This window comes from Pomacea canaliculata, linkage group LG7 (assembly GCF_003073045.1).
Source record: "Pomacea canaliculata isolate SZHN2017 linkage group LG7, ASM307304v1, whole genome shotgun sequence".
NCBI lineage: Eukaryota > Metazoa > Mollusca > Gastropoda > Architaenioglossa > Ampullariidae > Pomacea > Pomacea canaliculata.
The window spans coordinates 24703785-24724944 of record NC_037596.1 but is presented as its reverse complement, the minus strand read 5'-3'; the positions used below and the strand labels follow the sequence as shown (position 1 = coordinate 24724944).

Genomic DNA, 21160 nt, shown 5'->3' with positions numbered 1-21160 from the left:
AGGCCAGCAGATTGTTGTTGGCAGCACCCTCACCTGCACGGTCACGGGAGGTAATCCACTCGTGTCACAAGTTGTCTTTTCCTGCCACAGTCCTGCCAACGTGGCCGTCATGGCAGATGAACCTGACACTTTTGGGCAGACCTCGGTGTCCAGCAGAGTTACCTTCCCTGAGACAGACTTCTTTAATGTCACGTGTGTGTGTAGCGCCGTCTGGTCCCCGAGACCAGAAACATACAGCCTGACCTCCAGCATCAATATTCAGCTGCAGTGTAAGTGTTTATTTAGTTTTTTTTCAATGTTTGTTTTTTTGTTCTTTTGTGTGCGAACAAACATGCTAACAGTGTTGTCTATTCTTTTATAAAAGTGTTTTAGCACGCGAGCAAGAGCACTAACATAAAGCTGCCTAAACTCTTCAGATATCCCGCCATACCCTCCACAAATCTCTGGCTACAGACAAGGGGATGAACTCTCACCGGGAAACACTCTCCTTTGCTCCGTCATCGGTGGGAATCCCCTGGTTTCTGCAGTGACCTTCTCTTGTTTTAATTCAAACGACACTGCTCAGTCTGTTACAATCATCCCAGATCAGCCGGACACCGTGACAAACTCATCAGTGTCCAGCCCTCTGACCATCATCGACACCTCATCGACTTCCTTGAGATGTACCTGCAGCACCACCTGGTCTCCACGACCCCTCTGGTACCTCACGACTGCGATCATCACTTTCAACATGCGATGTAAGTAATTAATGAGTGATAACAATAAAATAGCAGTTGTGGATCGTATGTAGCCTGGCTTGAACACAAGTAAGAGGTGGGGCTAGGCAAATAACATTTATCAGAACTAGTCGTCGTCGGCATCGTCGTCAATCTTATATTGAAACCTTTCCATCATAGTTGTTAATAAAGGCTTAATAAATAAAATAATAAAGTCGTATCGTATCGTATCGTATCGTATCGTATCGTTGCAGCCAAGGCGACAATAGTGTTGTTCACCATCAACGGTGTGCGAGGACCGTTAGCCCTGAACGAAACGGACAAACGAACAGCGACCCTGTCATGCATCGCTCAAGGCCGCCCTCAGCCCACCATCACGTTGTCCAAGACAGGCTACGTCAGCTCTCCGTCATTCTCGACTGTGGGGTCAGCGGGGTCATCCGCCATCAATGCCGTCAAATGCGAGGATATGGGAAATTACTCGTGCATGGCCGACAACGGATTCCCTGCCCCTGCTCAACAGATAGCGACGCTCGTTGTCAACTGTAAGAAACTCAAATAGTAATTTTCTGTAATTCTCTCTTTCTCCTTTTGTCATTCGTTTTTCTTTCAATTCCTTTTCTCTTTTCCCTCTAGCATCGATTGTCTAGTCTCGTTTCACATTTTCTTTCTTAGTTAGTCCTCTGAATGCTTAACCGGATGTCTGCATATGTGTTTATAAGAACCTCTAAAATAAAGAATAAATGTTGACAAAGATTTCTTTTAAAAAGAGACAAATGAGAAAATCATGTTTATGCGCCATTGTGAGATTTTCTTTCTAAGCGAATATTGCCAAGTGGAAATTTTAGTCAGACGATAGATGATCTTATTTAAATAAAGCATCGTTCTGTTGGTAATATTTGACTTAATAGCTGTTTGTGTCAAGGTGATTGAAATGTGTTTTACCTGGGTAGATTCGACTTTCAGTGTCGGAACGATATAGTCAATTTTACATGGAACAAAAGGATCATTGGTGGGTTAATTAGAATCAAGCGGGTGGTCGACATGGCTAGAGTGATACACTTTTGGGTAGAAATGATGGGTGGCTCTCTGAACATTCAGTTTCATAAAGTTGTTCATTTATTTTAGGTTATTTCTGAAGAAAGTCGTGAGACAAAAGGTTGGCCAGAAATATTCTATTTTTATATTTATTTTTTTTTCAACACGTGAATTCTCCAAAAAGTTGTAATAGGATGCAAACTTTGGCTCGTAAGTTGCGTAAAAGATGTAGTAATAATAAATACAACGTTTATCTATCGAATTACTTCCGTGAAAATAGTTTTAGGTTTGCAATATGAAAGGTCTGAATAATGATGTTTTACTGTATTTATAACTGTTTTAATTGTCTGTCACTATCTCACCAGTATATATTACAATCATATGCATTCAGGATACATTATTTTCTATTTTGTTATTATTAGACTAAAAGATGTAAGATCTTAAGACAGATGACATAATACTTTGTTACTTGCAGGTGCACCACGACTTACAGGTGGCGCCTTCTCTAACAACCCCATTCTTACAAGTAGTGGGCTCACCTTTACTTTACTTTCCTACCCAGAGCCGGACTCTTTCTCGTACTCCTACCTGGGAAACAGCGGAAACGACGCGTTGGCATCGGGGGATTACTCCGCGCTCTTCAAAGTTACCTGCAACAAGGTTGCGCTTCTTGACCCTTTGGTCACCTGTCAGATCAACCCTACTGAGAAGAAATATGTTAGAAGTGGTTTTTACAGGCTCAGCGTGGGAAATGGCTTTGGGAACTACGAGTTCTTGTTCTTCAATCAGCAAGGTGTAGATTTTATTTTTGTCTGTACCATATGTTCTGACTCGTATAATATACGATATATATAATAAAATAATAAATATTAATAAAATGATTAATATATAATAAAAATAAAGATACTTAAGAAAGAAACGGATGGCACGACAGCTCCTTCTTAAGTATCTTTATTTGTTATTATACATTTATTTTTATATATTATTTTTTATTATTATATTATACTCGGTTATAATTACGAGCCGTCGTGCCCTCCGTATCCTTCTTAAGTATCTTTATTTATTTGGTCTTTCATTGGTTGATGTTTTATTTACATTGACTACAGCTAAAGTTCTCATCTTCTTTCTCTCTCTCTATGAGAATATAACAGAGAGAAAGAGAGAGAAGAGAGGGGGCAATTTGTGTCTTTGTGTGTGTGTGTGTGCATGCATGCAAATCCTATAATGTTTTTGGTCCTCTTGCTTATATTTGTTAATGCTTTTGTTTAACGTTAGTCTAAATATCAAAGTTGTCCTTTTTTGTTTTTGTTTGTTTGTTTGTTTTTTGTTTGTTTGGATTTCACCGTTGCTTTGCTTTTATAGTGTTTGCGCATATTTTTCTTTCTTCTTTCCGGTTCACGACTCCGTGGTTATCAGAAATCATCGCGCAATCTCCGGGCACAAAAAGTCGATAGAAATTATTGTAATGAAAGTTAACGTGAATTACATAATTTTTCAGCAGCTTGATAGCTGACTACTAAATGCTAACCACAAAGATGGCCATTAACAATGCTTTGTGCTGATGACGCAGGCACGGTGCCCGACTTTGTACCCGAATGTTTCGGGCTTTGTGTCGGACTATTTCGGATTAAGAGTTCGGAATTTTTCATGCAAGAAATTCGTTGAGTAATGAAGCTGGAGACTTGAAACTGAAATGGCGTCTTTGTCACTGCGATGTGCGCAACCTAAGGCCTTTGATATTTGTGGGCATTCATCTGTCAGGGTAAGTATACCGAATTTAAATAAATAAAAAAATTCTTTAGTATACTGCTTTCATTGTCACTACTCCTTGATGAGCTGCATTTTCTCAAACAATCAGCTACTCCGAAGTAGAACTGTTCATTCTGTTTCTACTACTTTTGGTAATGCATGAATTCTTACAAAACTACTGATTTAAAAAAAAATACAGGTGTGTCTTAGTTGGTTTTTTTTTTTTTTTGTGAGGCCGTCATTTTACTTTGTTTGAAGTGGCGAGCTCATTTTTTTAATTAATGAATAAATTATGCACTAAATGTTTTTCATGTTGTACTTAAGTAAGTTTTTAAATTAGAGTGATGTCCTTTCACCTAATAGGCTGAAGGGAGCAGTTTCTGTTTTTTGGTCTACGATCTGTTCTCCTTTAATCATCATCTTGTGGATCTGCTTCAAATAGTGCTTTGTAAACACTTGTCTACCTCATGTCATGGTTTCATTCTGTCTCAACTTCTTTCCTTGTATGTTTCGATGAAACGATGGAACAACAACTATTATAGTTAAATCCGAAGTCTGACATCGTTGACTGGGGCCATCTCTTTTTTTGTTAACTTTTGCAGACGGCGACAAAAGAAGGCAGCTACAGAGTACAATGACACCGGGGAGACAGGTTTTACTAGGATATATTGGCATCTTATCAAAGTTCTATTACTCGTCTCAGATATTTTTCATCACCAAAGCTCTCTTACCTCCCTTGCTCGCCTTTGTATTATAATTATATACGCGTGTGTGTTTATTCCAGGCTCTCCGGTTACATCCTCTTTATCATATTTTTCTTCAAAATAACATCTAGGTCAAGGCACTCTTGTCAAAAACTGAATTGCATCATATTCGCTTCACAGACAGTTGGGTCTACAGACCTAGATGGACCGCACTGTTGAGATCATTGAAGCAGTGGTCAAAAGGAGAAGGGGAGGGGAAGTTGATGTTTTACGCCGGGCCAGCAACTAGGACTATATCACGGCAAGGCAGCCAGCTCTGTAAACAGATGCCACACGCAGAGAAAGAACAGCGAGCCCGAGACTAGAGCCGAACCCAGGACAGCCAACCCACACGGTATTGGTGACCGGAGCTAACCGATGCACCATCGGGCCGCCCGCCGTAAAAAGGCAGAAGACTAAATGGTGAACAAACGGAGACGATAAATAACAGTTGAACTTAGGTGAGTACATGTTTCGATTTATTCCCTACATTCTGTTACTTTGTGACATCAACTCTGAACAATCAGATCAGGCAGGATGCGATCCTTAATTAAGACACTGCTCATTTATTTATTTACTTGGTTCGTGTTGAGCTACATCTTGAAAAACTGATGGTGTTTTCTGATAGTGGACCACTGAATTAATAACATATGAATCACCCGTCGTCAGGATTGTATGGTAATGCCTAGATTGGAGCTTATGAAAGATTTAGTGTGTGTGTGCGTGGGCATTTTCGGGAAAAAAAATACTGAAAGAGATAGAAAAACAATTAAAATTGGCAATAAAAGATCGAAACGCGAAAAACAAATATATTTTTACCAGTTAACAGTTTTTAACAGTTAAAAGAAATAGTTTCTTTAACACCAATACTTACATAATTTAACTGGGGTGACGGAAGCATTTCAGCTCTGTTCGATTTATCAACATCTGCCTACAACTCTACATCCCTTATTCCGCGCGCTGATGGCTGTGTAGTACACAGTATGTGTACATTCTCAAAATGTCAGCACAGGATACTTCTGTGTGCAGTTTCCTGTTGTCATCTTCTACCATCATTTTGTGTTTGGTTTAGAAAGGCAATCATAATCATTCTCTTCTTTCTTGTTCAAATGGTTTTCCTGTCAGGTGAGTTTTCTTTCTAACTACGAATAAATATGGCGGGATCGCAGGCTTAGAAGTGAATTGATATTCTCCGACAGCCAGCACACCGCCCTCGAATATAGTGTAGGATGCACTGTAGCTTTTGCGCTTTTCTCGTATTTTCTTTCTGTGTGTGCGTATGCGTGTGCGTGTGCGTGTGTTTTGTGTCTTGAACTTTCTAATGAGATGTAGTGTGTGATGAAGTGTCTTATTTGACATCTTGTACAATATGGCATTATGGGTTTTGCTTGACGTGCACGTATGTGTGTATGGTGGAGATGTGTGATGTATGATGTGTTGATGTCACGTGTGAATGTGATGAGCTTATGCCTTGTTGTGTGTTTAATTCTGGACGGGGGAAATGTTCTTTTTATTTAAAAACTATTCGGGATTCTTTTAACACTGTGATGTCCCTTATGATGTAGTTAATGCGAGGGTCTTCTTTTGCTAAAGGTTTTATACACTTTTCTCAAGTGTTTCATAGGGAAATGAGTAATAAACAACTTTATTTCCGGAAACATTTTACTTTCTCAGCCACCAACGAAATACTGCTTTCAACCCAGTCCCTGTTTCGTTCATTAGCCTCAGTTATATATTCAGATGTGTACTAGATGCATAATAACACATATGAATAAAGCACGAACATCGATGACATTATAATATTCATCTGAAAGTTTCTTGCTGATTCATATCTAAAACCATTCTTTTATTTAGAATCAAAATTAGAGTCAAGAAATTCGTGAATTTATTTCAGTGGGCATTGTCATGGAATAAATGAGCCAGTCATTATTCACTCAAAAGTATTCTAGCGCTGAAACCGGTCTGAGCTAAATGAGATGAAAGGTGACAGTAACCAAAGAGCAAGACGAAAACAAGTTGTTATTGAAACTTGTTGGTATTCGTTACACTGTTACATGTCATGTGCTGGGATATTTAACGAATTCAAGCTCTTCTATTTGACTATCAATCTTAGATGTTACTTTGGTTGTAATTCGTGGTCGTAAAGGTGGTTGCAAATGTTGTTAAGTCGAACGTTTCAGTTTTCTTCACTGTTACAATGTTCTTGAGTTTTCTCGTTAAAGTCTCTTGGTTAAAGCCCTGAAGAAAAATCTATTACACTTGAAAACAAAACCTCAACAGAAAACTTGTCGACTGTTGATCACGTGTTTTCTATCTCTTCTTGCACATTCTCATCTTTAGTAAGGACTTTAACTAGCAGGTGCACGAATTAAGTATAAATCCATTCCTTATTTAGGGAAAATTTGCACGAAACAAACCTTCATGAGCAATGCACTTCTTAATCTTGTTTCGCTAACCCGTCAACCCTTCCAGAAGTTTTTCCTTTTCTTCATCTGTCTGCTGGTGATCAAGCCTTTTGTTTACTTGAATGTTGGTTTGTTTGTCATCTTTTGTGGTCGGTGTATTGAAGTCGCATAAACACTGAAAATGTGCTTTGCAATTTATTTTTGATATTTTATCCACATACGTGTGATACTTTATATAGAGAAATCACTTCAATTCTGTTACACGTATCTACTGTGCTAGAGCCACCTGGAGACCCGACTGTAGAAAGCTGTAGAAAGTATGCTTTAGAAGGCCATTCAGTGACATGTGAATGTGAGGCTCGTTTTCATGATGACAAGCCCCCGGATTTCTCACTGACGTGGCCCGGATACTCCAACATCCCCTCCCTCCAACTATCCGGCGTCCGGCGGAGCAGCAACGGATCTGTGTTCACGTGTTTAATGATCTGGAACGGACATCGCCGAACGGCCAACTACACACTACAAGTTGCCTGTAAGTACTCTGTTAGGCAAATAGACAAAAAGTCCTCGAGAGTCACGGAATGCAATGCAGTATGGGATCTTTTGTCTTCTTTCTCCACGTCAGGGAAAAGTGAATGATTCAAGTCTTCTCTTTAGCAAACTTAAACTAGTTATTTCCTTCAATTTTGGATATCGGCATCATGTCATGAATAAGGAATTAATTACTGATTAAAAAAAAAAAAATAACTCAAAAGAGAAGCCCCATCCGTTTCCCTTAAAAATAAACCTCTCTCTCTATATATATATAGAACTCATAAACGAACTGGAAAATCCGGAAGGATTCATATGTTGTACCATGATAGGTTTATACTTTGTCGCAGATGGACCAGACAACACCCACACCACTATCGAAGGTCCAAGTACTTTCTTCACAAACGGCACGGCGTCTTTAACCTTGACCTGCAGGGCAACAGAGGTGAATCCTCCACCTGTGTACAACTGGGACACGGACATTTGTAAGACAGAGGACAAGGAACGCTGGCACCTGTACTTTCACACCTGATCCAATCTGGGACGACGGTCGACAGGTCCAGTGCTCTGCAGTAGGTCGAGTTGGCGGCAACAAAGGCGTTGCTCTGTTTACTATTAATCTCACATGTAAGTTCTAATTCTTGCTTGTTCAAATAGTGGGGAACAAAAAATGTTTAATAGTATTTGTTCTTTGAATCCCCGTCTGACAACTTAATGATTAATCCAAACAGTCTTTAAATTAATGAGACTAGGAGCCTAGCAGTATTCCACATCTAGACAATCTCAAAATACAAGCATTCAGATGTAGAAGTACAGAAAAGAGGAACAGCTGTGTCATATTGAAGCTGCGAAGAGAACAGGTAACAATAGATTCTGTGCTGGTATTGACGTTTTGCACACCTGAGAATCCCGTTAAGTTAACGGCACAATCCATACGAGCGCCAGCTGACACATCCACAGTTAAAAAAATGCCGCGCAACATAATCACTAGTATCCAAGAAATGATGACAGCCTGACAAGCTTATTCGGGTCGTTATTGCCATGGAAACGGAAATCCCGGCAGCTAGATACAGCCACACGCTGTCACGCAGCCTGCTTACAAATAGAATTAACCTAGACAAACCCGATCTGACTTTGAGACAGGAATATATGTATATTCGGACAAATAAAAAAAAAAGGATGCTAAAATCGTAGGTCACATTGTTACTCACATAAAGTGTGAGTTGTCACCGACTTCTCTTTCATCCCCAGTGTAGTATGTCAGGGAAGCAAACACTTTAATTCAGTTTTCAGTACATGTACATCCTCAGAAATATAGGATTTGAACTCACGCTCGAGCCTTGTTTGGTGCCGTACATTGGGGATGAAACGGAAATATTTTCATCAACTATCTGTGACGAGGGTTCAAAGTTCCTGCTTGGGAATTGATGTCCTTAGAAATCACATATAAATCTTTGGGTCGCCTCTCGGGTATTTAATGCGATTAGGTGTATGCCACTCGTGATGGATAGTTTATCTGTGGGATACACGTCGCTGGAGTATGATTATTCGGGTTCCGATCCAAGGGTCAGTCGATTTAGTCATGCCCGCCTTTACAGTGACCGTGGCACTAACTACAACCGGTACTGATTTCACGGTATAGAAAATCAACGTGTGTATTTTCTTCTTCTACAAAACAAGAAATCTCCACCACATGTTTCAGTTAAAATAGAAACAGTTGTGATTTTAAAAGGAAAGGGTAAACACTCATACCTGGCTGCTCAGGCAGTTCCTACTTCCCCAAATGTACTTAACATACATTTGATAGCGTCCCTTGTTTCACTTTTTTGGCCTTGTATGGCTTTTTCATTAATTCTTGAAAAAGCCAACCTGTAAAAGAAAACACTTTAAAGTAAATACTGATAACCAGAGCTGCTACAGCTGTATACATGCATCCATTTAGTTTTCTATCTCCTCATTTTACGGGAAAATATAGATTACTGATTTCACAGGGTGCAACCTAAGGAAAGTTAAAGGGGAAGTAAACTATAATTACTATAATTTAAAGGGAGTGATATTTTTATTATTTTTCTTGTATATTTTTTTCCAGAACGCTATTGATTATTTGACAATTTAGAAATGGTCATAAAAACGATGTTTGAGTTGAATGACAAAATATTACATGACATAGATTTGTTAGCATTGATCTGAAAAAATCAGTTGTATAAACGGATAATCACCATAACCCATGTGACAGGAAAGATGGAGTAAATCTCTCATTCTCTGTCTCTCTCTCTGATTGTGTTTCGATTAGATCCGCCAAAGAAACCACCCGTGATAACAGGTTTTACTTCCGGTAACATCATCTCTCGCGACACTCAGCTGCGGTGTAAGGTAAGCGGAGGAAAGCCGGCCGTTGCCAAGGTGATCTTTACCTGCGAGAGGCTGCCTCGCCCGTACACATGTGAGCCAACCAACGGGTCTGACAGAACGGAATCTGCTCTGGTCGTCAACCATGCGCCACCTAGCGACACAAACAACAGCGTGTTGTGCACGTGCCGGGCAGTGTGGGAACCTCGAGAGGACATGTACACACAGACAAGCCAGATGTTATTACAGATATGTAAGTACTGGTTCTATGCACATGATCATAATATCTGTGTTCCTCAAATTCGCTTTTCGTCTAGATATTGCTTTCACTTTTAGGCGATAACTTTCTCAACTCGAGATAGGACAATGAGACAACCACGATGCTTACCAACAAAAGTATATGCTTCTACATTACACAAGAGTCAATAGTTATCTTTTTTGTTTCTCTCCTGATTAAAACGATCTTCTTTCTCTCGTTTTACTACCTTTTTCTCTGCTTTTGTCTTCTCTTCCTGCCTAGACTTGTCTGGCTTGATATATGCATGCGAGTGAGCAACAATGAGTGAGAAAGATTTGTGACCCAAAAGTAAGAAGACACAAAGAAAGGAAAAAACAGACTTGGCAGGGATTGATTAAAGATGTTAAAATGTTAACCGGCGATGGACTTATAGAAGCTGAAACTTGTAGGGAGATGGTGGGAGAGGGGGCAAATACAACACTGAGATTATTTAGCGTTATGAAAAAAGATTGATGGCAATCAAATGAAGGGGAGAGATATATTGCCTGTAGGAAACAGGAAAAAAATGGAAAAGGAACATTTTCCTTGTAAAACACACTGAGTCTTTTGACTTTTTTACGTTAAAGAAGTATTTATTGTGTGTTTATTTGACGCACCCGACAAAACTTATTTATTTAATTTCGGGAAAGTTGAGTATCACGAGCTTATGCTTCTTATTTTTAAAAAAGTTATTAAACGCAGATGTAAACAAGTGTACACGTCTGTTGAAAAACTCATTTTTTACGATAAAGGCAGTATGTTCAGAAGGGGAGTGAGATGGAGATGTTAATTACATTCACTCAAAAACAACTGAGAACAAAGATAATTCACTTATATAGCAGTTATCTTCCACAGAATACAAATTAGCTTTCAGTGTGGTAACAGAATACTGTTAAAAAGATATCTACATAAAAGTAAAAATGTTAGCATTTTTCACATCAGCTTAATCTGTTGGTGGACGAGCTTTCTCTCGAGCACTTTACATAGGTAAGCAGCTTGAATCGCCCGATCTTTGATTACAGATCCGCCTCCAACATCATTAGTCATGAAAAAGTCTTTGATAAACTCACATCCTTTAATATCTTCTTATCTCAGTCCTTCTGTACCGATCCTCCAAAAGTCTTAATAATCGACTGTTCAACATCTTGGTGATCCCGACAAACATACCACAAGGCTGGGTCCTCATTCCCTTCGTTACTGCCTATTCACCAACGACTGAATTAATTTTTGTTATGACATTAACGGGGATATGTTATCTAGTCTGAGTGCTGCCAGGAGTAAATCACCTGGTAATGATCAGTGACAATAATTCACTAATATATGTGTCTAAGACAAGGGAGATAGAAGTGGACATTCGCAGAAAGAGTTCTTGTGGATCCTCTTATTATAAACGATAAGGGAACAGAGTTAACCACGTGGCTTCTTAGAACCAAGTCATCGAATGACCTCAGCTTCCTTTTATTAACATTTTTTATTTTCATTTTATGTGTGCATATAAGAATGTGTATCATAGCGTCTGCACGTGCGTGTATGATTGGAAATTATAAAGTAAATGGCAGTCGTTGTACACGGGGATGTGACAATAAACGAATTCTTTTTGTTCCCTTGATTTCAGCTGACAGTGAAACTGTGGAGTGTAAAGAGCACGTGGGATGGTTGGTAGGGATTTTCATCGGTCCAGCGCTGGGTGGTGTGGTTGTCTTGGTTTTATCTCGCTATTTCGATTTAAAAAAGTGTTCAAGGCTCAGAGGTGATTAAATTGATATTTGAATCTGAAGTCTTTCAACTTCTCGTCTTCTTCTTCTTCCTTGCTTTATGCGTGTGTATGTGTATGTGTATGTGTAGGTGTAGGTGTATGTGGGGTGTGTGTGTGTGGGGGGGGGGTGCTGGTGTGTGTGTGCGTGTGCGAGCCTGTCTTTTTGTTTATATATGTATATCGCCCTGTTTTTACGAAGCTGAATCAATCACACACTTTCATTGTTTGTTTGAAGCTGCCAAAAGGTCGGATCCAGCTAAGGCACCCACTCCACAGCTTTCCGAGATGAGAATTTTGAATGACACAGATTCTTAAAGACCATCTTGAACGGTTTGCAGTTTTTTCAGATATCAGTAGATACAGGCCATATAAACATAACCTGTGAATTTCGTCTTCCAAAACCCATCCGTTACTATTGCTACAATTCGCACCTGCGGTCAAAGAGCGCTGATAACAGTGTATTACGTCACGTTGGTGCACTATTCACAACATTGCCTGCACTCAACACCAGTCAAAGAGAGAGAATGAGCGACAGTTCAGATTATTCGGAAAATGACAGTCTGCATTTCTCGTGGTTTTGAAAAAAAAACTACTCTAGCACGAAAATACAGACTTTCAAGGTCCAAATACTGTAGTCAAACTGTTGTTCTTGATTGGTGCTGACGGCTGATAACATTGTGAATGGTGTACCATCGTGACGTAATACACTGATCAGCGTGACGTAGTACACTGTTAGCGACGCTTGTTGATAGCAGGTGCGAATCGTGTAGTTTGCTACCGGATAATTAATTAACAGATCGGTTTTGGAAGCTGAAATTTACAGGTTAGGTTTATATCGCCTATATCTACTGATATCTTTAAAACCACTACTATTCAGGTCGGTTTTTAAACTGTTTGTCAGTCTTCCAGTAACTCTTTCTTCTTTTGGACAAATGGAATAAAAGTGTGCAATAGTAAGTCTTTAAAACAATTTGTTTTAACTCTTCAAGTGGGAAACTTAAGAACATTGACTCTTAGAAAAATACAGATACAGAAGACTTTGGAGCAAAAGGAAGCAGAGAGGTTTAACATGAATACTATATTGTACAATTTTATTCGGATGTTTTTTATATTATGGTGGAACGTTATATCTTAATTGTGAGCTAGGTTGTTTTTGTATCTAATTTCTATGTTCTTATCGTTGTAGCTTTGTTTTGTAAAATGCACTATAAAATACGGTTATATTGACTTTTTTTGATCATTGTTATTATTTCAAAATTCCAGGTGTGTAATTTTATTTGTGTGAGGATTCCTGTGTTGTTTGGACACCGTTCTATTTTTTTTTCATTGTAGTCTTCATCTGCAAATGAGGTTAAAAATTGAGTTACCAGAGTTATGTTTCGTAGAAGGCTTGGCTGGGCATTGATTCACATGACTCATGTCCAACACATATAGACACAGAATTATTTAACACAAATCAGATGCTATAGCTTTATAGTTCATTAAGCTATTTATAAATCATAATCTTTACTGAATGGTTGACAAGAGAATGATGAGTAAATAGAAATGCATCAATAATTAAAAAACAAGCAAACAAACAAACAGAAGACTCTCGTAAAATGAAAAATGAAACCAAATAATAAAGAACAGAAACAATGCAGCTCAAAGTAAGAAATGGTTTGCCGCTGACTGTCATTCTTCTTTTAAAGTAAAAGAAAAGTGTTAAAATCGATGGTGATTGTTTTAAAAAAGTTATAGTTTAATTCGACGACAATTCCAACTTATATAAATATAATATTTTCTTTCCATTTAAAGACAGAAATTTCGACAGAAAAAGTTTGCATTCGGTTAAGGAGAGAACGAACTAAGTAGACAAAGCCAGTTTCCACAAATTACGAAATCAGAATGCAAATTACGAAAGTAGAATGCATAATAATGTATTTCGTTCCAATTTATTTATCGTCGTTGAAGAGTATCGTACAATTCGCAATCTTCTGTTTTGAACACAGGTTCCTGAAAAATGAAATAAAGAAAATCTCAACGATGAATAAGTTCCGTATGATTTTAGATAAAAAAGTTTTTAAAAAGTTTTTCACAAATGATCTTGAGAACTTTAAGCTCTGAAACACACCAATCTACTTGGATGTTTCACTGGTTAACTAACCCAGACACTAAGCTTTTCCCTAATTACTAAGTTTAAAAAAATGCTCAGATGTTACTGGTACAGTCCAAGTGGTGCAGTGGGAAAGGGTCTGTCAAAGTGAGCTTTGGAGTAGCTTTAAACGACCAAGCGTGAAATAACAGCTCGTTGCAAAACTCAGAACTTAATGTGTACCTATATATGTGTAATAATTCTTACATAAATGGACATCACTTACATCTTGTGCTGGAGATGGAATGGACGATTGAGGAAGGACAGCATTGTCGTAATTGCAAGGTTTCTTGTGGTCACGTGCTCTTGATGTCGAGCTGGCGGTGTCTGTCATATCTGTAGAAAAAAGAAAACCTGTAGCAAATATTATTTGTTTAAAATGAAAGCAAATGAGAAAGAACATAATAGTAATGTAAAAATAATAATACAGAGATTTTGCGTGTGTGTATATAATTTGGAAAGTCCATGTGTGTGTGTGTGTGTGTTATCCATCAAGAAACAATCTGTATTTTTCTTATTTCACAAGTCCAATTTTGTTTCTGCTTTTCCTTGTCGTTTTAACATTATTCTCTTTTTTTCTGTCTTTTTATTTCCTCGTGTGCCTTTCCAGTTACTTCCTCAAATATTTTTTTTTCAGTTAATATCCATTACTTTCGGTGCAGTGACTATTTTAGTTAAATTTCGTACGATTCTGATAAAGACTTACCTTTCCTTTCTGAGAAAAGTGTCCAATTATCATATTTCGTGTCCTGTTCTTGCGAGGGTATATCGATATCTGTGTATAGACCATCACCGATATCTCCTCCCAACTGAACCTTCTTAGGTGAATTATTTCCTTCTTTGAAGGAATCCGCTATTTCTGACTCCAGTGTCTTGGAGGATAATGGAAAATAGTCCCGTTGTCTTTCCCTTTCCTGTAATGTTTTCCTGTGGAAATTCCTTTTTTTCATCTAAAACACCATGCACACTTTCTGAATTGTTTCTTTGTATGTGATCTGCACCACATTCTTGTTGTTGCCAGGGTTCGTCAACTTCTTCATAATCTAAGCGCGCTTTGCGATGTCCATTAGTCTGCTGGCAGGATTCTGTCATAAATACTTTGACATAAATCCATATTTTTGTAATGATATCATTTACAATAAACAAATTTGACACTGCATTTAACTTTCCTTGAAAAGTAGATAATTGCAAGGTACAGTTCAACAGATTTGTTATTTCGTCTTAACATATGAACACTTACACATTCCATGTTATAAATTATTTTTGTAAGTTGTCGCCATAAATCATTCTTTATTAAAAAAATTAATTATATATTTTGCATTTCGTTGTTTCTTTTGTTACCAAAGCTGTCCGTCTAGTTGCAAAATTGTGCAAGTGATACAGGTGTAAACTGTACAGGTATTGTGGAGGTATTTTTGAGAAAAACTCGGTCAGAGATTTTTAGCAAAACAACAAAGATTTTCCTAGCGACAGCTGCTTCTAACTTTCCAAATCGTACTAAATTTTTAAAGTCGATAAAACATTGTAAGCTGCAGTTTTCTTTTTCAAATTTTCAGCAAACATTAAAAAGACATTGAAGGCACTCGAGGTCGACAGCAGGCAGTGTTATCTTCCTTGAAATAATCTGTAATTAATCTAAAGAGTTCTGACTGGGACTGAATCGAAGATTTATTGCAACTATATGACTATTTCTTTTTTCATGTAAGATGTTTATTTGGAATTCGTGCGCTTTACGCTTCACTTTCGCAAAGGTGAGCAAAGGCTAGTGTCAGCAGCGAGTTGTCCTCCATGAGCCAATTCTCAGAAAGGATTTTTTTTCTTATCAAAGAATTTTTTTCCAATTAGCTACCGTGAGGATAAACCACATTTCATTCGCATAGAAAAGTTTGCAGTAACCTCTCTTGTTCAGTTAACATTGAAGTAAGTGATGATAGATTGAAAATTCAGATTTTGTGGTTTCTGGCAAATGCAACATGATGGGGTGTCACAGAAACTTTAACAGGGCAAAACAATATCTTACATTCGCCTAGAATTTTATGAAAGTGATTTCCAAGTCTTAGAGATTTATATTCTGGACCAAAACTGCCTGTCTACAGGCTAATTTAGTCGTGAAGGTAGATCGACTTGACTTTGTAATAAGTACGGTTCCACACTTGTAGGAATTCAGGAACAGGGTAAGGGTTACAACAAATAAGCAGTTAAGCGGCGTAAGCCGGTCTGGTTTGGCACGACACCTTCAAGAAAACTCTTCTTCCAGGTGCATGGAGGATGGTCGATGCCCCGTTGGCTAGAAGAAAAATGAAGACGTGGACTGGTCACCCTGACCAGGACATACTCACCTTCACCCAAGAGAGACGTTAAGTGGCGAGACATGTCATCCGCAATGTGCTTTGCCCAACGGCGGGTACCAGCCAAAGGACAAATGAATGAATGAAGATCTATTTTGGAAACACCTTTTCATAAATAGTTTGATATTTATGTGCGAGAGTTTAACATCTACAGAAAGCGTTATGAATTTCAAAATTTATCAGTAAGACCGAGATAACTCACAGTCATAGACATCTGTCGGCAAAGAAATTAGTATCTTGATTTGATTTGAAATTTACCGAAGCATCCATTGGCAAACACGTTTTCTGCTGGTAAAGCGGATGGACGGGTGGTTATAGCACTGGCATCCGAATCCGAAGACGATCTTATTCAATTTCCTTGTGGTACAGACAACTTTTCCCTTAATAATATCGGTCTAGCTATCAGAAATAGAAACCTGGTTCCATAAATGATTGGGGAGGGTACAACAGCGAGACAAAGAGACAAGATGGACAACGCTTTCGACAAAAAGCTGGCTCAAGAAATTATGTTTTTTTAACACTTCAATCTCCATAACATCTATACAAATTAAGGGTCGACTCCTTTTTACTCTTCCTGCTTTCTATCTTTTAACTGTACGCTAATAGATATGAACATGTACTCGACAACACAGTACTAACGATACCTTCATGTGTTCTTTTCTTTTTCACAAGGATTGAAACGACGATACCAATGGTGATGGCAATGAGGAGAGCAGCAGTAACGGCAACAGCTATTTTGATTCGGATTTTGTCGAAGTAGGTCTCTTCATCTAGACAAAATATATATTACATTAATTAATTACAGAATACATGGGTTTAGCTAAAACTGATTTGAGACATATTTCTGCCTGTAAAGTTCATTTATACAAAGTTTGTTTAACATGGATTAATAAGCTACACAAGCGGAATCCCCATTGAGAGCTTTGACCTGCAGAACAAAATGTAAAACTCATCAAGTGATGATGCATGAACTTAGTTACGCTAGAATAACATAGTAAACTTTTGTTACAAGAAACAATTTTTTTAACACCCTTGCACATCGTTGTTGAAGAAAACTGTAACACTTGAAATTTTTCTGTAGAGATCTTCACTTGGTTCCCAGATGGCGCCACAGACGCACACCATGCTGAGGTTTGTTGTATTCTCTCGTTTATGTCGATGGTCACGGAACTTTGCACCGATGATCCATCAGTAATATCTTCTTGATCTTGATGAGGAATTTCAGAAGAACATGAGAAATTTACTTCCTTCACCAGTGGCTTTCCTCCGGACACACGACAGTGAAGTTCGTCTCCATTTCTTAAAACTTGTCCAGAAGTGTAACCGAGTATCTGGGGCTTGTTTCCAGGGTGGATCTAGAAATGTAAGTTTACAAAAAAATTTGGAAATGAAATTAAAACCATGTTCTAACCTTCTAGCATAGTTTTATTTCTATTTTAACTTTACATGAACATTCTTTAGTTTGTTGACTCGCTCGCTTGTCTGTCATATACTTAATACTTAAACAATTTTTTTGTAAAGTATATGTAATAATATTAAAAAAGAGTATATGTTAACTAGCAATTGCCAAAAATAAATAGTTGTTTTTGCTTACAGTTGAGATTCAGTTTGTATGTTGTGTTTCCAGTGAAGTTGTTATCGTCTGTTATTGCTAAACAGTAGACATTTCGGCCATCATCCCACGGCGGCTGAGGTTTTATGTCACAAAAATTGGTTCTTTGTCATTTAGACACGTGACACCCTCCCAGACAAAAAGTGGAGGAGGATATACTTCTGTCGCAACACACTTTAATTGAAGAATCTTTGTTCCATCAGTAATGAACGACACAGGCCCCTCTATTCTTGTGTGTTTATCATCTGGGCCATCTGTTAATAAACGATCAAGTATCTAATGATTAGATATTTCAATCATGTACATTTATATTCCTCAAACCAAGAATTAATTTTTACAGCCAAATTATGTCAAAAATGCGAATAAACTGCGGATAAAAACTTTATAAATAATATTTACGTAAAACGTGTATGATAAATAAATTTTTACAATTTACATAGCACTACTTATCAGTAAAATTAAAACTTTCAACAAATATAATTTTGTCAAAAGGAAAGTAGTTTCCCGTCAGTAAAAGAAAATAGTCATTTACAAAAGAAGTGAAAATGAGACACAGACCTAAGAGAGACTATAAAACTATTACTCACAGGCTACGTGAAGTGTGTAGTTTGTTGTCCACTTGTGTCCTCTCCAGGTCAAGAGACAGGTGAAGACTGTACCGTTATCGGCACGAGTGACATTCAGGACATTCAACATTCTGGTGTTGGAGTATCCAGGCCAAGACAAGAAACTGCTCCAAACTGTGTTATTATCAGTTCTACATTCACAAGCCAGCCTTCCTCCCTCAGGTACGAACTTTTGAAGGCATTTCACGCTGATATTTGCAGGTGGATCTGTAACAGGGAATGTGTGGATTTTTCTAGCAATAATGAATAGCTGACGGACCACGGCTACATCATTCCAACAAGGTTTTGTCAAGAATGTGCAAACCGTCTTTCAGTTCTGTCTTTTTGTGGCCAACAATCGAAATACACTACATCCAATAGCTTACATGCTGGTTGATGTGTCTGAAAAAAACTATATCGTAGAGGAGTTAGTTCATTTTTGAATGAAGAAGTTGCATATTTGACAATCATCCAATACATTTTTTTGGTTAACATGTTCTAAGTTTTTCTTTGTTTATGTAAAGCTGTATGTCTGCGTAACACAGACTTTTTGCTTTCGCTTTCCTTGTTCTCTACATGATCGCCAGTGGTTATTGTCAGATTGGAATCCTTGCCTCAGCACTCTATTGACATTCGTCCTGTTTGAATTGTTATGGAAATAAACGCCACATTTAATACACTTATTAAAGTGTCCGTAGGACTGCAATTACCCATTGAGACACAGAGCAGGTACTGACAAAATCTGTCTTGGGCAAGTTTCTATTGTTCACAATGTGCGCATGAACGGTTAGTTGACTTATTCAAAACTAATAAAAAGTTTATAAAATTCATTAATAACGTATATTGATATATAAGTTGCGATGCAGCTATCTTCAAGGTATTTTCTGGACATTAATGCTACGTGATTAAAAATATTACCATACCTGTTGATGCTGATATGCCGGATGAAAAGAAGCCGATAAGAAAGATTATTCTTTCCATTTTCTTATTCCCTGATACAAATGAAAACTGAGTAAGAAATCTGTAGCAGACCTAATGGTTGAGCTCACTGACTACTTTACTCTGTCCTTTCCTTGTGTGGCTTTGGGTTGAAAGTAGAGGACTTCAATATGTTTCTTTCTTCCTTGTCATGATCCTGGGTCACATTAAAACCGCCCAGTTTCACAAAGCAAGCATATAGACAGACGATGAGTTAGTGAAATGTCAAGCCTCTTGTATTTCTTGCACATCTGTGAAATTTCTGTATAAAAAAAGTTTTAATGACCTCTTGTTTTGTTTAAAGGTTTGACTGTGGACCCTGGAATGGAGTGTTTGTTATTATACTCGCTTGTCTAGCGTTGATATAATCACACATACACACAAATAAAATATTGAAGGTCTATCAAGGATTGAGGTCAACAATGTATTTAATTTCTGGTTTTTACAAGACTGAAGTTCTCGTGACCTGTAAGAGGTTTAGTGTTCACTAAAAGTTTCAGTTTCTGTTGTTCTACGGATTGGCATTTAACTCTTTGAACTGTTGTTCCACAGTACCAAAGATTGCTTTCTTTCTTTGAATATTGTCTCTGTTCATGTGTGTGTACTGTTTGACATAATGGAAGTGAAATGCAAGCAGTAATTTGCCTGGTAAAATTAGCTAAGTTCTTTAAATATTAAACAATTTCACTTTAAAGTGTGTGAAATATTTCATTATTTCATGCACTTTTAATAGGCTTGCTCGTACTTATGCACACGTGCACATGAACAATTTTTCTACACGCCCACACATCCACTAACCCACATACACAGATACATTGCACATACGCATGCGCACGGACATTCACATTCACACACACACAAGCAACGTTCGCATGTATAGCACGTATATACATATATTGTCCACAATTTTTCGCTTTTTTTTTAATGTTTTTTTGGAAGACGGAGCGCGTGCACTATTCCCTACATAGAAGAAAAACTTAGTTTCAGTTGTGAATGCCTTAGAAACAAGAACAGGTTTACTTACTGAGGAAACTGAAAGTAAAGCAATAAAAATAAAATGCACCAAACGTGAATATTTTTATTTGAAATTTAACGCATTGCTACTACTTTATATCACAATTACTTATTCAACATGTTTCGGTTTTCATTTTGTTATTGTTCAATTGTTCAAGCCTGTTTATTTTCCTTATAACATGACCAGTAAATTACTTATTACTACATAAGTTATCCGTTATGCCATTTAATCTGAACAGCTTTTACTTCTTTACATGGAGAAGTGTTGTTCCATTTAAAATTTGTATTTAACATGCGTTTAATGCCGAGTGTTTACCCTCGTTTGTTTATTTAAACACTTCATCCAGTATATTTATTCACATGAGTTAACTGTAGTAATCTGAAGAAAGCTAATAATAAGCAAGTAAAGATATATTTTAAAAGACTCAGAAGTAAATATAGCTGTATAGTGTTAACAACTGAAATTATTTTAAAACTTTCTGTACATTGCTTCTTTGACAAAAAAGTAACCTTAATATGGTCAGTTAATGTTTGCACATTCAATAAAAAAATAGACATTTATATGATGCACATAACAAACCCGTCATTTTACTTGACTTAAAACATGGTTTGGGACTTGTTAAAAGAACTCTATTAACATATGGTAGAGAGAATTGTAAAATTAAAAATAAATTTATAACAAGGAATAAAGTATCATTGTTTGAAGCGAGGTAGCTTAAACTGCGTTTATCTTGTCGAAACTCGTCTGTGTTGACAAAGATAAAGTTATAAGGACTCTTTCCATCGTAAAAATCGTTGTGGTGAAAACATTTTGACAATAATTAAGCACGCGCTTGAATATGTGCAACTCTTGCGATCTAATTCTTGTGAAGAACAATGTCACGCGCACACATGGAAGCAAATATGGA

The 21160-nt window shown here is 37.5% G+C and overlaps 2 protein-coding genes and 3 long non-coding RNA genes across 6 annotated transcripts; 2 read left to right on the top strand and 3 right to left on the bottom strand.

Moving 5' to 3' along the window:
• The first annotated feature begins 925 nt into the window (after positions 1 to 925).
• Positions 926 to 2824, top strand: LOC112568173. Its single transcript, XM_025245333.1, has 2 exons — positions 926 to 1261; positions 2230 to 2824. Exons 1-2 carry the CDS (start codon positions 1186 to 1188, stop codon positions 2607 to 2609), a joined length of 456 nt encoding a protein of 151 aa, XP_025101118.1. The 5' UTR covers positions 926 to 1185; the 3' UTR covers positions 2610 to 2824.
• LOC112568176 lies at positions 1123 to 5370 on the bottom strand. The gene is made up of 3 exons (XR_003100018.1): positions 5121 to 5370; positions 2294 to 2404; positions 1123 to 1228 (listed from the first exon to the last, which is right to left on the bottom strand). It is a non-coding gene; the product is annotated as an uncharacterized LOC112568176 (long non-coding RNA).
• Positions 5371 to 12120: 6750 nt separating this feature from the next.
• Positions 12121 to 15946, bottom strand: LOC112568172. 2 transcript variants are annotated; one of them, XM_025245331.1, is made up of 3 exons: positions 14402 to 15946; positions 13922 to 14049; positions 12121 to 13556 (listed from the first exon to the last, which is right to left on the bottom strand). In XM_025245331.1, the coding sequence occupies exons 1-3, from the start codon at positions 14643 to 14645 to the stop codon at positions 13500 to 13502; spliced, it is 429 nt and encodes a 142-aa protein (XP_025101116.1). In that variant the 5' UTR covers positions 14646 to 15946; the 3' UTR covers positions 12121 to 13499. The 2 variants fall into 2 exon arrangements, with proteins under 2 accessions (XP_025101116.1, XP_025101117.1); XM_025245332.1 differs by having other exon boundaries at positions 13922 to 14031.
• Positions 15947 to 17258: 1312 nt separating this feature from the next.
• Positions 17259 to 19519, bottom strand: LOC112568175. The gene is made up of 4 exons (XR_003100017.1): positions 19184 to 19519; positions 18243 to 18488; positions 17638 to 17909; positions 17259 to 17398 (listed from the first exon to the last, which is right to left on the bottom strand). It is a non-coding gene; the product is annotated as an uncharacterized LOC112568175 (long non-coding RNA).
• LOC112568174 lies at positions 17277 to 20956 on the top strand. The gene is made up of 3 exons (XR_003100016.1): positions 17277 to 17406; positions 18290 to 18443; positions 19543 to 20956. It is a non-coding gene; the product is annotated as an uncharacterized LOC112568174 (long non-coding RNA).
• Positions 20957 to 21160: the final 204 nt, after the last annotated feature.

Bases quoted from the DNA above. Each gene is read 5' to 3' on its own strand.
- LOC112568173 (XM_025245333.1), top strand. From the start codon at position 1,186: ATGGGAAATTACTCGTGCATGGCCGACAACGGATTCCCTGCCCCTGCT. The intron at 1,262-2,229 runs GTAAGAAACTCA...TGTTACTTGCAG, and splicing joins AGCGACGCTCGTTGTCAACT to GTGCACCACGACTTACAGGT.
- LOC112568172 (XM_025245331.1), bottom strand. From the start codon at position 14,645: ATGAAAAAAAGGAATTTCCACAGGAAAACATTACAGGAAAGGGAAAGA. The intron at 14,050-14,401 runs GTAAGTCTTTAT...TATTTGCTACAG, and splicing joins ACTTTTCTCAGAAAGGAAAG to GTTTTCTTTTTTCTACAGAT. The intron at 13,557-13,921 runs GTAAGTGATGTC...TTCATTTTTCAG, and splicing joins TTCCATCTCCAGCACAAGAT to GAACCTGTGTTCAAAACAGA.